The following is a 16,080-nucleotide window of genomic DNA, read 5'->3' as shown; positions in this document are numbered from 1 at the left end:
CCAGAAAGGGCAAAACTCTTCTGTGTTAGGGTTCCTTTTTGGACAGTTACTCGAGGGCCTAACTGACCACGCACATACCTATATGTCATTAAGCTCTGGAGTTAATGAAGTCTCATGTTTCAAAAGCTCAACTGTTTGTGATGCCAATTCACTATCAAGATGCCACCAGTGCCCTAAAGCAACCATCACAGGAATTTCCAAAGCATGATGCAGTCTGAATCTGTTCTAATGTTCTTGTATCTTCCTTCAGGTCCTGCCAGATGCTTCCCCACTCTTGTCTTGATCTGTGTCCTGACAGAACTCTGCCTCGGTATGAACACATCACTGTAATACAGGCAAGGTAGTTCTGAAAAAGCAAATGTCTTGATTAACACCGAGCTGCAGGATATTATATGACTCAGTACTTATACACAATTCTCTTCTTAAAACACAAGTTAGAAAACATATGTTGCTGCGTTTACAATACCGCTGTTATCCCCAATATTAAACTGAAGTCACAAAGTCTAGACATGACTTAGAGCTTTTGCTCGTTTATCTTGATCTCATCAGATGAATGATTAATAGTGTTTAACATGACATTCAAGTCATTTAATGTTTCTTGGGGCAGTGTGCCAGATTCAGTAACTCGAGAGCATTCAGCATAATGGCCAAGATATGTTTAAGGCTATATTATAAAGATGCTATTTTTCTAATGGCAGTCCTGTAACATCCTTTTCAGCTAGCCAGATTGCTTTTTTCAGCAACTCCTCTGTGCCCATTCTGTCAACTGACCTTTTATCAACCCATCTTTCATAAGGGGAAAGCAGTGATAGGTGGTGCCATGCTCTTTCTCCTAAAAGCCTGTTGCACATTTTTCAGAATTTCATCAGCTTATGTTCTTTGGATTGTAAGTAATTAACTGGATAAGCACAGCACCTTACAACTTCCTCTGATCTCCCCTAACTTTTGCACATACCAAGTTATTTTAAAATAACAGCTTTGTCATTTAGAGTTTACATTCTCTCTTAATCTGACAGGCTTGTAAACATACACACGCCACAGTTTTCAAAAGGCGAACTACATTCATCCTCCAAACAGGGTGTGCAAAGCTGTTCGTGCTGTCACACGACCAAAAAAAGTCTTTCATTAGCGCTGTGCCAAAGACCCTTTCAGCCTATTGGTCAAAATGTTAAGTACTTGAAGGTTCCTGGAGTTTAGTATTTTTCTTTTGTAGGTCACCTTCTTATAAAAGCTACAGTCCACTTAATATAGCACTTGGAAATAGTTTTATACAACTGGTCATGGATGACTGCTTGCTAGCACTCATTAAAAACAAGCACTAACATTTAACATTCGTTCAGCAAACAGTTCTAGGGCAAAGTCACATTTTGGCTTCAGCAACCTTGCTAATGCACCCTCATTAGAACTAGCTCCCTTATAAAATATCTTCAGATGAAAAGGGTTTGTTGAGTCCCTAAGCAGTAGCAACTACCGATTTTCTGTCAATGTCCAGTGCTTGACAAGGACCAAAAATCTCAATGTCCATATGTGCTCATCAGTACACTTTAGGGAAAAAAATCTGTCAAAATTGCTTCTACTACAAAATGCCAACCATATCCTGGGGTGCATCAAGCATGGCATTGCTAGCCAGTCTAGGGAAGTGATTGTCCCACTCTACACTGCGCTGGTGCGGCCTCACCTTGAGTACTGCGTGCAGTTTTGGGCACCACAGTACAAAAAGGACAAAACTATTGGAGAGTGTCCAAAGGTGGGCAACAAAGATGGTGAAGGGTCTAGAGGGGAAGACATATGAAGAGAGGCTGAAGTCCCTTGGTTTGTTCAGCCTAGAAAAGAGGAGACTGAGGGGAGACCTCATCGCGGCCTACAGCTTCCTCACGAGGGGGAGTGAAGGGGCAGGCACTGATCTCCCTCTGGTAACCAGTGATAGAACCCGAGGGAACGGAATGAAGCTGCAATGGGGGAGGTTTAGGTTGGGTATCAGGAAAAGGTTCTTCACTGAGAGGGTGGTTGGGCACTGGAACAGGCTCCCCAGGGAAGTGGTCACAGCACCAAGCTTGAGTGAGTTCAAGAAGCGTCTGGATAACGCTCTCAGTCATATGCTCTAATTCGGCTGGTCCTGTGTGGAGCCAGGAGTTGGACTCCATGATCCTCATGGGTGCCTTCCAATTCAGGATATCCTATGATCCTACAGAAGATTCTCATGTGCCATTTTCTGCTCCTCTGTCATTGTTAATCCTGACAGAAGAAAAAGAAAACAAGCATGCTGGGCTTAGGGAAAAAATGTTCTGTTAAAAAAATAAACAAAGATAGACTGAAAGCGTACTGCAGAACTTAAGAGCAGAGTCAATCAATCTAAAACAGGTGGAGGAAGATGCAAGTTAACCCACCAGTACAACACTATTTTCTCTTCTATCACTGTGAAAGGCTGTCACATCCCCCATTGCTGCCCAAATCAGGCAGATACAATCTCCAGGAGAACAAAGGCAAAAACTGTGGAATCTAACCCTTGCCCAGGGAAACAGTTCTGCCAGTGAATTATAAACAAAACCACTCCCTCCCTCTCCTATTTTCAACACACAGCACAGCAAGCAATGGTTACAAAACTAGCTGGCAGGCAGCAAATTCAGCTTCCCCTCTCAAAGAGCTAAGACTCTCCAGACTAATAGAAGACAGTTGAACCCAGCTGCAGTTCAACAAGCCATAACCTATTACAACTTTTGTGTTAATCACATGAGAGTTTTCTGGGAGACAGGGCAGACACAGACATGGCCATTTCCCACGTTACCGGCTTTTTGGGTGAAATACTGCCTACTTCTGGTTGACCAGGTCACCAGTTTCTGTCTTTTCTGCAGACATTCAAGGTCTAAAAGCCTGTTAATAAACCAGACACAACAGCAGTCAGTGAAGGATGCATCAGCATCCAACTCAAGCCTGTGGAGCCCAGAAACCATCTCCCTAAAAAGTCCGAAGATGTGATATGTCTAAGTGGGAATACTTGGAGATACTCTGTTCTGTGTATCCAACAATGCTCTGCTGTACAAAAAACCCCACATATCTGTTGGGAAAGATACTAGATTCAAGCACTTACTTCAGTGACTAGCAGTCTGAGTAAAATATGCATTACTTCCAGTGCTTAGAACAGCAAGTGAGGGAGAAATTCAGATATTAAGATATTTTGATGTGAAGCAAAATGCCAATTCACATGCTTTCAAGGAAATAACATTCTTTCCCAAGAGTTGCAAAAATGGAGGAAAGGAAGAGGTGATGAAGAAGTCTACAGAACAACAAATTTTGAACATAATCTGCTTTAAAGCAAATGTGTTTTGGTGGGACCTCAAATTCTGTTATGCCAGGCCTCTCCCATATACACTCAGAAGACAATCTCTACCAACAAAACCTATAATGCAATGCAGGAAGAAGGCAAATACAGAAGCAAATGCTGAGCTTTTAAGCATAACTCCAAGTACCAAAAGTAAAGTGCTAGGTTCAAAATAAAGCTAAATGGTTTCAAACTGAGCAAGAAACTTGCAAGTAGATATATAAAGGAAAAAATTTAAGACAATCAAAATTTACAATTATCAGCTCCAGAAAGACTATTCTTAAGGCTCAAATGTCTACCTTTGGCCTTCAAGACTTCACATAAATCTTTTTCACTCAGACAGCATGCACCATAAATACAAGTCTACAATTCCATGAATTTACACACACCCTTCTGTCAATACCAAAACTATCTTTGTAGTCTGGTTTTGTAGATAATACATACACGCTTCTGTAACAGAAAAGGCTCTGAGTAAGTTCTATGATTCAAGTTAAAAGCCTTGAGTCATTTGCTTGTCTTCCAATTATTCTAAAACTTTTCTTTTGTACCTGAAAATCTGGTACAACCTTCTGTCTCCCCCCTTTAAGTCACTTCGGTATTTATGCTCCAGAAAGATTCCTGTAGCCACATGCAGGTATCATGAAAATTGTTAGAGGTCAAGCCAGTTCCACTTGAAGTCAAAACCCACGCTCCCTGAGAAGCAATCCAGATGAGTATTTGCCCAGATTTCTTCTGTCCATTCAGACGACTTGAGAATTACGCATACCTCCTCCCAAACCCTTACTGTATGTTATCAAACACTTCAGAGCAACAGGTCTCCACTTCATGGGTTTCAGTGCCACACAGCTCAACTGCATGAAAGGAATCATCATTCAGGACCATTAAAGCCCAATGATTGGAATAAAGGCAAAGAAAATGGTTCTTTTGTTTACCTCCTTTCACTGACAGGTTAAAGTAAAAAAGGAAAGAGTCAAGCTGCATAAGGAGCCCATTCATCAGGTTATAAGAAGTCACATGCATTTGATTGTGTCAGCTTAAAGTCACAGTAAGAGATTTCTTTAGGAACTATCACTTCTGGAAATAAAGGTACTTGAGACACAGAAACACTAGGAGATGAGAAAAGATTGTCCCAAAGGCTAGAAGGGAAGCACCTGCTGAAAAATGCCTTATCTGCACATGTTTTGGCCCATCAAAATTAGAAATACATAGTATACAGCGAAAGCTGTGAGGGAGATGGAAAATAATTCTGAATAATGGTATGCTTCCACACACCTCCTTAGAAAAGGCTATTAAAATAATTCATCAAAAATAACTACTACCTCTTAAGATCTCAGACTGCTTCCTCCTCCAAGTAGAGCAGAAAGTGGATATACAAGTAGGCAGAGGGAAAAGAATCTCGTATAGGAGAGCTTGAGGCAGATTTTATATAATTAAAGGAGCTGCAATCATATAAATAGTGTAATAGGAGGCAACAAGTAAACAATGCAATATTATCACAGGATAAAGATACACACATTTTTACACTAATACCTCAAGTCTTAGGCCCAATAAATTTTGGGGAAGTATCATATCTATTAGAATACATCTAAATTATGATATTCAAGTAGAAGCATTTAAAAGCACATTAAATGACCATGGTTGTTCTACCATTAAGACACTATATAGTTCTCATCCACTTTCCTTCTCCCACATAAGAATTTCTTGATTGTTAGTGTGAGCATCAACATGGTTGCATTTAGCCATTATAACACTAACGTAGCAGGCACTACTTGAGTCCTTTCATAAGGCTATGTTTAGCTTGTGTGCCTGAGTACTATTGCAATCTACAGAAGAACAATAACCTTATATTACTGTTATCTAAACAAGAGTCTCTTCAAAAGCAGAGGAAAATCATGCTTTTGAATAGTAAGTCATCTCTACTGAGGCAGTTGCACACAGCTAGAATGTACAGTAGAACAAAAAAGTGAATCCTAGCTGGCATTTGAGTAACAGCTGTGCTGAGGCTTATACAAGACAGAAGAAGATATACAGTGTAATGTTTTTTCCAGATTATTTAGAACACTGCAGTATGTCACATAATAAAGGCCATTTGACAAGCTAATATTGGTACTTTTGACAGCAGAGTGTTTTGGGATGCTCCATCTGAAGCATCAGTTATTCAACCTTTTAAGAAGAAAAAGAATGTAAAGCTATCACAGTATTAAAAACAAGAAATCACAGAAGACAGGAATAAAAGTTTAGGCTGAAAAAAGTCAAGAAAGCAGGAGGCCATATAAGACAGAAAGTGATACAGTTCAAGACAGAACAGCAAGGCCCAAATGGCAAAAACAAATTTCTGTGGCAGCATTTTAGGAGACTGGGAAAGAGAAAAGGCATCAAATACAAAAAGTCTAAATATTTGTATCGAGCCAAAGCAAAGAAACACTTTTGTCATAAGAATGAAAGCAAACAAACAAACAGAAGAACAACTAACACATGCTAAGAGTGCCTGAAAAAACAGAAGAGAGAATGAGAGTACTTTAACTATTTTATTTCCAAAATTCTAAAATTAAACACTAACTCCTCCAAATAACTTCTATTTAGCTAAGCAAACGTACAGAAAGAATTATAGGCCATAATCAGTTACGGGCTTTTACTTTGGGCTATTCCATCTGCAGAGAGCAGGTAACTCACATTATTCAACCAGGAAATTCAGAGACAAGAATGAAAACAGCCTTCAGAAAAGATAATCCCAAACACACTGTCAGATAAATACATGTATGTTCAAAATATCTGCTAGTAAACCTCAACTTTTCTTTTTTCTAACCTTAGCAAATTCAGCTACTGGCTAACACTTTGCACCTTATACACATGCTTTATGAGCTTCCATATTAAGCAAAAAGACTCTGGGTATTTTCTGTTACCATGATACTGAGAATGTCCTATAGAAGTTTTAGCAGTGTACAACTTACAGTGCATTGGCTTGGCTTATTAGCTACAAATACCTGTAATGAGAAATCAGAACAAGGACACTTGAAACTAAATTCAGTAACAGCTCAAACTAATTAAGACAAGACAGCCTAATACAGATTCTTATGTCAGCTGAGCCATGACAACCGTCCATGCACACACCCAGAATCTGTGGCAAATGCAATTACAGCAACAGCCCAACTCTCCTGCATTGAAGGCTACAGTAAGTAGCATCAGCATGTTTTTGCTGCTGGCTAAAACCACACAGTTCCTGTAACTGAGCCGATATAGTAAAATCATTAAGCCGTGATAAATTTAATAATGAGCTTAAGCTGAATGCCTATTCCACTTAACTGTGCTGATACCCATCTGTATATATCCTGGGAGAAGCATTAATTACAATTCTGAAACTCTCTAACCAGAAGGTATTTTGTCCAAAGCTTGGAGATATTACCTGCATACAACATCTAATTAAGCTGTGGGACACCCTTCCACAGGATGTTGTGGCTGCTAAAATTCACAAAGGCTCACGCACCAAAAAATTCAAAAACATTGCCACTGGCTCAGGAAATCTGTGAGCCACCAATTTCTAAAGGCTGGGAGAATGCTTCCCCATCCTTGTACTCTTCTTCCTTATGAGTCTGTTACTGACTACTGTTTGAGATAGGACATCATGCACTGTGGAAGTTTGGTCTAATCTAGTACAGCCATTCTTCCAACAAGAATGCTCACAAACAGATTTTTCTGTCCTAATCTCTAAGACAACAGCAATTAGTCAAGGTTCAGATTACATTCAACCAGAGTCAATATATCTTTTCCTTTCACTTATAATTAACTGGAATTTACAGAATAAAAATGTTTTGATATGAGCAGAGTCTCACCAGAGAGCAAACCAGTACAAATCCCATTTCTTGGAGGAGGGAATAAAAAATATAAAGCTGGTAAACTTACACTTATGCCCCATCTTGTCACCCAAGTTCCCATCTAGTCAACTTAATATTTTCTGGCAACTTTCTGGTTTTATTACAATTATTTAGCAGGCATAAAGAGGCTGCAGGCTCACAGTTCACATTTCTGGAACTTATTTCAAGCACTGAAGCACTTAAATGAAAACTCATTTTTGCTAGCAAACCTAACAGATAATCATATAACTTACATTTTCCTGGTCAGAAGACAGAGGTGGCTTCACTAAAAGAAGCCTCTGCTCAGAGCTGTCCTCTTCAAAGGCTGCCTGTGTTGTTGCAGTGTCAGACATGTGTCCTTTTCTGAGCCGTAGACCTGGCTCTGGAGAACCAGCATTATCGAGTTCCGTTAGTTCATTCATGAGATGCTGGGAGCCTTCTCAAATATTCTGCCTCCTCTTGGTTCGGTTTGGCTGATTATGTGTTGGCTCTGAAAGACAAACAGTTTACATAAACTGAAGTTAAAAAGATGAGTGTAAGAGTTGGTTGGAAGAAGAGCATGCTTAAAAACTACCAAACAGCTATGACAACTGCTTTTGTATGTGCTCAAACTCCCCCAGGATCAATTATATAGACTTCTACATGCTGGACGATGAATTCTCATCTTGTGACCACTAATACTTTTGTGTCCTATCACAAGTTAAACACAACTTTGACAATTATAGAAATTGAGCTCCATAAAACTAAATTCACAAAAGCACGGCGATGATTTTATAGATTTTTATTTGTAACACTGGGCTGTTAATACTATTTACAAATAAACTAGTTATCACAGGCACTCTGTAATTATCAGCTTTTTGTGGGTATGAAGCTCAATCGTCTGGGCTAGGTTTCACCAAAACTAGGACACCAAGAACTGGTACAGCTGCTCAGGTGGTAGTAGCAAGCAAGCAGAGCTCAAGCAGCAACTAACTTTAGACAGACCACAAGGAGGGTAGTAGTACACACAGTGACTGTGCTTCCCTTGCTTCAATTAACATGTTCACAATTACTGCTTGCAATGGGTCTGTACCTGTACTCGTATAAGGAATTAGACCAGACAGATTTAAACACCGTTCATTCCATCCCAGCAATCAGAATCAGATAATCCCCCCCAGGAAACTATAAACCCATCCTTTCTACTCAGAAAAGCAACTATATTTTACACTTATAACACTGCAAAAAAGATTTGGGGTAAATTTAACTCAAGATGCTAAAGATTAAATTTGCAGAAAATTACCTAACAACAACCTGTTAATCTGAGCCCTCAACCAAGAGGATGATTGGTTACCTATTTATGTCATACATCACTGTGTGGTGGTCACTTCAATAGCCGGTGAAGAGATACCTGTTTGCCACTGGTTGCCTTGGGAAGCACAACAACCAGAGCACTTTGATTTCAGAGTGCCAGAAGCCATCAGACTGAATTAGCGCTCAGCTGAGGCTTCAGAATCACTTTGAATGAGAATCTATTTGTTTTGTACTAATCATTTGGTGTCATTCTATTACTGTAACATCTAAGTACTTGGATGTGACTAACACATAACATTAAGATAACCCATCTAATAAGTTTTAACTTGCCAGGGTGCATAATTAGATTGGAATTTTAGTGCCCAATAAAAGATGCTGAACTTCATCATAATGTAGGATGGCAAATTAAAAATATAAAATGGGGGATTGATATTGGCAATCTTCTGATAAAATGTCACCTCCAAAAAGCCAATAAATAATGCACTCCTTCCTTACAGGGACTAATCTCATTTATATATGGTCAGTGCAAGATAATTCTCAGCTCTGACAAATGTGCCATAGTTAATTTTGCTGCAGCAGTTTGTAATATTATATCCCCTCAGCTGCCTGGCAATCCCCAGAGGAGCGAGCTGCTAATGAGCAGGTAACATACTTTGCAGAACTAAATTGTACCTCAGTTGTCCAAGTTCAGGATGGCACGCTGCTTTAATCACCCAAGAAGGAAAGTTTACAATATGACAGCAGAGCAGATGGCATGCCCACCTTCCTGCTAACTGCACTACAGGGTCAGCAACCTCCATCTGAGAAGTAACATTTAAAATAGCCACAGCTGTTTACTTGGTAAACACAAGAGCCACAGGACTATCGTTGTCCCATGAGAATTAAGCCAAGGTTTAACAACATTACACATGAAGCCCAATGAAGAAGTTGAGCAAGTGGATTTTAAGACCAAGAGCAAATATTTAGAAAGCCACAGAACAACTGAAATCTTCACTGGTTTTGTTGTATTTCAAACAATCAAATCACAATTCTATTTTTGTGAGAGAAACATGAAGACATTGTCACATTGCCATTTGGCAAAACTGATCTAGGGAAGAAAGAAAGAAGTATGCAAGGAACTGCAGTTTAAAATGAAACTTACTGGGTGTCTTAATTTAAAAGGCAACTTAGGAGAGACTAATTTCAGTACAGTACACTAACAATTTGAAGCTGTAGCTAAAACAAAAAAATTGCAAGTAAGCAGAGTAGCTGTTTGTAAACAACAGTTACAAATACACACGCACACACCCTTACCTGATATTCCACACATTTCAAACAGGTAGTTAGTTGAAACAGCCACAGTTAGTTTCACAGATTGTTTAATTTGCATTAGACATTTAACCAGCAAGTTTTACTAGTTTTTCTTTCTACAAGCTGTAAGCAATAGAATTGCCATTGTGTGCTGCATTACCTGCCATATTGCCTAAGAGCACGTCCTTACATCACCTCTATGACATTGTGGGAGTAACACTCAAAGAGACACAGTAATAATCAGCAACAGGCTTAACCACATTTGGCCAAGATGCTTGCAAAAGGTTCTTCTAATACAAGAAGATACAAGAATGCCAAGAGACTTCTTAAATCAGTCCTTGAAGATTTACTTCACTAGCACTCACTGCCAAGCAATCACTACGGTTAAAAATAAAAGACACATTTCACCTCCAGTGAGTGAGATTAGCATTCAGCAGAGGAGTTGAACTTTAGAGCTCTGCAAAAATAAAGTCATTGTTTCTTGAAATTACAGTGGAATTACTCAATGAACTAAGATGTTTCCATGTTGCCCTTCATGCAGAATCCTTTCAGTGCTACATATGCTTGCCCCTACTGAGCCTGCAAAGGTAAGCAGCCAAAAGATAGTCCAAAAGCATAGCTACTGGTTTTTAACCCTTTTGAAAAATCTACTGCAAAAGCCAAAAACATGCCTAAATGCAACATGGAGTTGCCAACGGCAAAGTGCTAATAGCCAGAACTATTTGTTCGCAAGTGAAAGAAAGCAGTCTGAGATTATGAACGGGACAGGCATAGATGGTCTTTCCTTTCTATTATAAAGTTTCTATGACTCCACAGTTCAGAGAAGGGTTTGAATGACTAGGGTGACCTTTTCCTAAGAAAATAGGAAGTCTAAGTATGGTCAGTAGCATCTAGCCAGAAGATGATGGTTGAAACATTGTGAAGAGACTTACTGCCCCACTCTGTCTCTAAAACTAGGCAGTTCATGAAAACAAAAAACTAGAAAATGGAAAGCTATAGAACACTTGAAGTCTTAGAAGAGACTGTTTTGTGTTTCACTGAGATTATACATCATATATAAAATCCTTTAACTTTTTCGTAGCATACAAACTAAAAGGTTTCATTAAAATTAGCTTCCATTTAAAGAGGAAGTTGCCATGTATAACAAAAATCTACTTAATGATTGCATATATAATAAGCATAATATTAGCATCTACATCAATCAGTGAGTTCCTGCTGTGTTTAGAATCAGCTGAGAAGCATCTACAGTGTTTGTTTTGGGTTTTTTTATACAAAAAACCTTCTAATACAGAAAACTTTTAATATTATCACAGTTCTAAACAGCCTATAAACACAAAACATAGCACTTCATTAGTCAACTTAATACGCTGCTGCCACCACCCAATCTACATGGTCATCACTCCCAGCTGCTCACTCCAGCTCAGTTCAGAAGTCAACCCCACAGCAAGGAGAGTCAGTACCAGTTTCAGCCTGTAGACAGACACTCATCATCTTTCCAAAAACAGAATAGGAAGGCAATACTATTTCAGCAGTTCACTGCAATTGTGCAATGTCAGAGGAGTCAACATCCACAATTACAGCATATTTAGGATACTGCTTCACTGCTCAAGATGACAAGGAAGGAGTAGTTACACAAACGTAAGCACCACAGGATGATGCTACTATTCTTTGCACAACCTTCCTGGATATTCCCCAGGATAAGTGATATAGCCCTTCTAACCTCCCAGAATTCCCCTGCCATGAGGATGCATTTTCTCCCTAAGCTAAACAATGCCACATGGTAGCAAAACAAAGAAAGCACCCTAAGGGTAGTGTTAGTAGTTAAATTTCAGAGATCTGTTACTCCCTTTTTAGGATAAAACACAGTCCTGGATAGTCAGACTACCTCCCATTACCCCTAAGCAAAGCAATCTCTCCAGCATTCAACTCTTCTCAGTATGGTTCTCCTATAAGCAGCACAAGAATGATCCCTTCAAAGGTATTTCATTCTGTCTGTGGCTGGTATTTGGAAGAAAAATGAAAATTACATCACCCTCCCATCCCCTCTCATTGATCCAACAGCCTTTCTGATAGAAACTTTCCTGTTCAAGGAGGGCAATGGTATCCACTGTATGCTCTTTCCTTGATAATCCTCTTCAAAGCCTCCATTAAACTAGCATAAGCAATGTATACACACTGGATGAATCTTCATAAGATTAGCTCATTCTCCCTAACAGACCTTAGTTATCAAAAGAACAAAAGGTCATCATGAAAATTTCAGGCTACATCATTTCTCAGAACATTCATTATTGTTTAACGAAGGGCTTGAGTGCCTGAAAAGTCTTGAAAGAGATACTATCTCAATCTGCAAACTTTGCCTTGCCAGCATCTGTGTACCATCACAGCTACAACAGCATCACTAGCTGGCTAGCTACATCCATGCCAGCAAAATGACAAAGCTCATTGAACAGTCAACCACCTATGGGTTGAATGAATTTACCAAATCCAAAGTTGTTTAGACTAGGCCTTAGTGACAAAATAGGCACAAGTCCATTTCCGGAGCTGTTAGCACAGGTACAAATGGCAAAGCACTTCCGATACAACCCATGGGCAGACTGATTGTGATAAGAACACAGCTTACACAGAGTGATGGAGGGGATTTTTTGCCTATAAAATAGTTGATTCTGGCTACCTTGACTGAAATAAGGTATATTAACCAAAATGTAGCTTTCTTGGCATGTTGTATTTCTACTACTATCTTCCAGTAGGGAGGTTCTGTCACAAGTAGTCCCTCCCAAATGATATAGTAACACCAACAATATTCAGTAACATCACACAAAAGCTTAAATTATTCTCAGATGACACTGGCATCATCCTATCACCCATCTGGCTCCCTTATTCCCTAGTACCAGAACTGATGCTCAGTTGAGTTCATCAACAGCAAGCTGTTGGCAAGATGTTGGGTTTTATGCTTTGGGATTTTTTTTAGGGGGGGAGGTGGTCATCTTTGACTTACTGCATATGTGACACCCTGGTCTATTTACCAGGGAAATTAGGCAAGCACCAGCACCAATACAAGGCAGGCGTATATAGTTTGCGTAAGGGAAAGAGGAAGAGGAAGTTGGACAGCAAGCACTGTGTCACACAAATTAAGAATGCTGTTGAGTATCGCACATACATGTGGCCTAGCTAACCCATGTTGGGTCAATTATTAACTATATGGGATATCCACTGCTCAGCTGCTTTTTTCATTATGCATAAAACAAAGCAGAAGAGATGAGAAATCCATACATTTTAAGCAGATTTGTGAATTGTCCCTAAGTTAGAAGGCCACAACTAAAAAGTTAACAAAACAGTAATAACGAAAGATTCAAGAGTATAAGTTGAAATAAGGTATTTTCATCTTCCCCCCCCCCCCTTAAAGTCTTTCAATGATTGAGCTGTCTTTTTCAATTAAGGAGTTAAACATCCACAGCCACATTTCAAATATTCTCCAAAACTACAGTCAAAAACAAAGCAAACAAGGATATGTATGATCAGGGGAAGGAAGAAAATCACAGAAAACCTTGTTTTTTCAATGTACCCTAAAGGAAAAGTATGAATCAGGCTGTAAAAATTCTTTGGAGGTCATCTTTAACAATGAGGAACAATGAGGAAGCAATCCAGGCCCTCTTCTCTTAGATGTAGTTTCCCCAGATAAAGAGACATCTACAAAACAAAGATTAGACTCCTGCCGAGGGTCAGTGGCCAAAAAGCTGTCTTTGTAACTTGTAAACTGTCACTGGACACTTCAGCCGAAGCTATTTCACAGCATGCTGCAGAGGCAAACAAGAGGCACATTCTGAAGCATTTGGATCCAAAGAAAGGGAACAAGCCAGCAGCTTGCCTACATTAACGAAATGCTTCCATTTCAGAGGATCCCATTACATTGTTACATTTGTCCAATTTGTACTGCAAATTGGACCCCAGTTTTGTAACTGGGTTAAGTGTTATGTCAGAGGTTGGCCCACCCCCAGCACACAATGTCCGGTTGTTACAGACTGGATGACTGCTGTAAATTAGTTTTACTCTTCAATAAACCAAAACCAAGAGAATTGCCACAACAGCAGTACAAAATGAGGAACAAAAGTTCAAGTTCATTTCACATTGCGTTTCACAAAATCCACAGCCCAGACCTGGAAACTTGCATTTGGTTCTTCTTTTCCTTTTCCTTCTTTCCTTTTTTCTTTTTCCTTTTCTTTTTTTTCCCCTTTTTTTTTTTCCATTAAATGGCTCAGTTTTTCCAAGTGAGAAGCATTCCATCTTTGTGCCCTTTTATAATTTTATTTCTATGGCATGTTACTAACCCACACCAACTTACTACATGGTTGCCAACAACAAAAAGATGCAGTTGGGTTTTGTTAGTAACACTTTGGATCACAGACTGTCTAAAAGTGAAAGACTGAAATTAGACATTACTTTCCTCTTAAGTGAAAATTCAGAAGACATCCTTTTAACTACTGCCTCAAAGAGATCCAATTCACAGAATTGTTGGGTGAAGATAAAGAAACTAAAGTATTTGGAGCAGGCACTAAAATCCAGAGCTAGACACAAACTGAAGTAACATTCATTCAACTCCTCTACACAGAGGATCTTTGCGCAAGAATGTAAATGGCACCAAGATCAACAGCAGCAACCCAGAGAGCAAACATTCCTCTACCCCGGCAGGTACAACACTCTCCTCCCAGGAAGTGTGGGTTTGAATCTCTCTAGAAACTGAAGTAAGATCTTTTACAACTCAAGAAAAAGCTTCAATGCCTGGAGCAACTGTACAAAGACATATACTATCACTTTGCTTTTAAAACCAAAGAGAAATATACACATTTTAGGCTGCAAACTTCAAGCAAGAAAGCATTTAAGACAGTTGCCTTCAGTGCTTCTTCCTGGGTTGCTTGAACATCTCTTTTCTTAGATGCCATCACTGTGCAGATTTAAGAACTGGATGGTGCCAAGAGGGGGCAGGCCCACTCTTCCCTGGGTGGGCATCAAACAGCCCCACTTCTCATTGCTGCTTCCCCCAGAGGCGCTCTGACATTTGTCACAACCTATTCCTTCCAGGTGGCAGCCTGGAAAAACTTTAACCCAGGGTGGAGAAGGAGGTAACTGTTTTCTATCAAACTCAATTGGCCCAATACACTGTCAGAGATGCAGTGTGGACAACATGACAGAAAGGGTAGGACCACCCCCCCAAGATTTTAATTCTTTATGTATTTTATAGGCAGTATTTTCCTAACCTGTTAAGGACTGACAGTTGTATGTCCAAAGGTACCAAATCTTTAACTGTCATACATGTACATACCACAGCCTTCATTATGACCTGTTGACCAGCTGCAGACCACACCTGGCATAGCAAACCAGATACCTTACCAAGATTACCTATTTTAATACAGCGGTCAGGATCTCGGAAGCTTGGTTGCAAAAAGCTGACCATCACACTCTTCCCAGTTTCTGGAAGAACCTACTCTCCAGTTTTGTTGATAATCTCAATAAGCTTTATTCATGAGGTTGTGAGCTTGCTCAGCTGTGTTTTACTTTGTGGGTGGCAGGTTTAGACTACAAAATATGTTTGCATTCCCATATTTGTAAAAAATAAGAAAACATACTCCTTTTCTTATGTTCAACAATGGCAATTTTTCAGGTGAAACCAGCATATATTCGTCTCCTCGAAAACCATAATGTTGTTTTGCCACAAGTCAAACAACTTTAAAAATTTGCTACTTTTCTGTAGCAAAAATGTTACAAGAGCATTGTAGGAATAACCAACATCCACACCCACAGCATTCTATCACTCTAAGATAAAAAAAGCAGTGCAGGCTCCTTTTCAGATACTTAACCACCAAAACTCAAGCAAAAGACAGATCTACTGTAACTAGATTGCACCTAATTTATGTCAGTCAGAAGCAGATTTAGTCAAATGGCTGCAGGTCTAGACAAGACCAGGTAAAGCTACTTATTAATTACGTATCTTAACTTCCTTAACACAACAGCGAGAGAATAATTTGGTTAAGATAATTATTGTTGAGAGTTAAGAAATAAGCTGAAATGAACTTTTAGCCTCCTCTATCATTTAGTGCCACTCTTTCAGATATAAATTTCTTTCCTGGTAAGATTGTTCGAAATCATCTCAAATTCTGAAACAAGACCAAGGACACTGGTATCACAGTACATCACTGACATAATTCAAAAGCAGAAACATTAAGTTAATCTTTTACTTTCTACTGCCCTAAAACTAAGGAGAGAAGGCAAAACACCCACAGTCTACTTATGATACTCTGTGAGATTACTGCTAAAATTCTAAGAAACAAAGTTGTT

At 39.3% G+C, this 16,080-nt stretch overlaps 1 protein-coding gene across 4 annotated transcripts in view; it reads right to left on the bottom strand.

The window, feature by feature from the left end:
* Nucleotides 1–16,080, bottom strand: part of ADIPOR2 (adiponectin receptor 2) — a 48,906-nt gene that overhangs the window by 15,170 nt on the left and 17,656 nt on the right. For all 4 annotated transcript variants that reach the window (XM_054824506.1, XM_054824530.1, XM_054824523.1 and 1 more), the window contains one exon: nt 7,425–7,660. In XM_054824506.1, the coding sequence (XP_054680481.1) occupies nt 7,425–7,592 (168 nt within the window). In that variant the 5' untranslated portion in view covers nt 7,593–7,660. The remainder of the gene's footprint in view (nt 1–7,424; nt 7,661–16,080) is intronic.

This window comes from Grus americana, chromosome 1, assembly GCF_028858705.1.
Source record: "Grus americana isolate bGruAme1 chromosome 1, bGruAme1.mat, whole genome shotgun sequence".
Classification (NCBI taxonomy): Eukaryota; Metazoa; Chordata; class Aves; order Gruiformes; family Gruidae; genus Grus; species Grus americana.
Note: the sequence above shows the minus strand (reverse complement) of the source record. Positions and strands in the feature narration are given on the sequence as shown.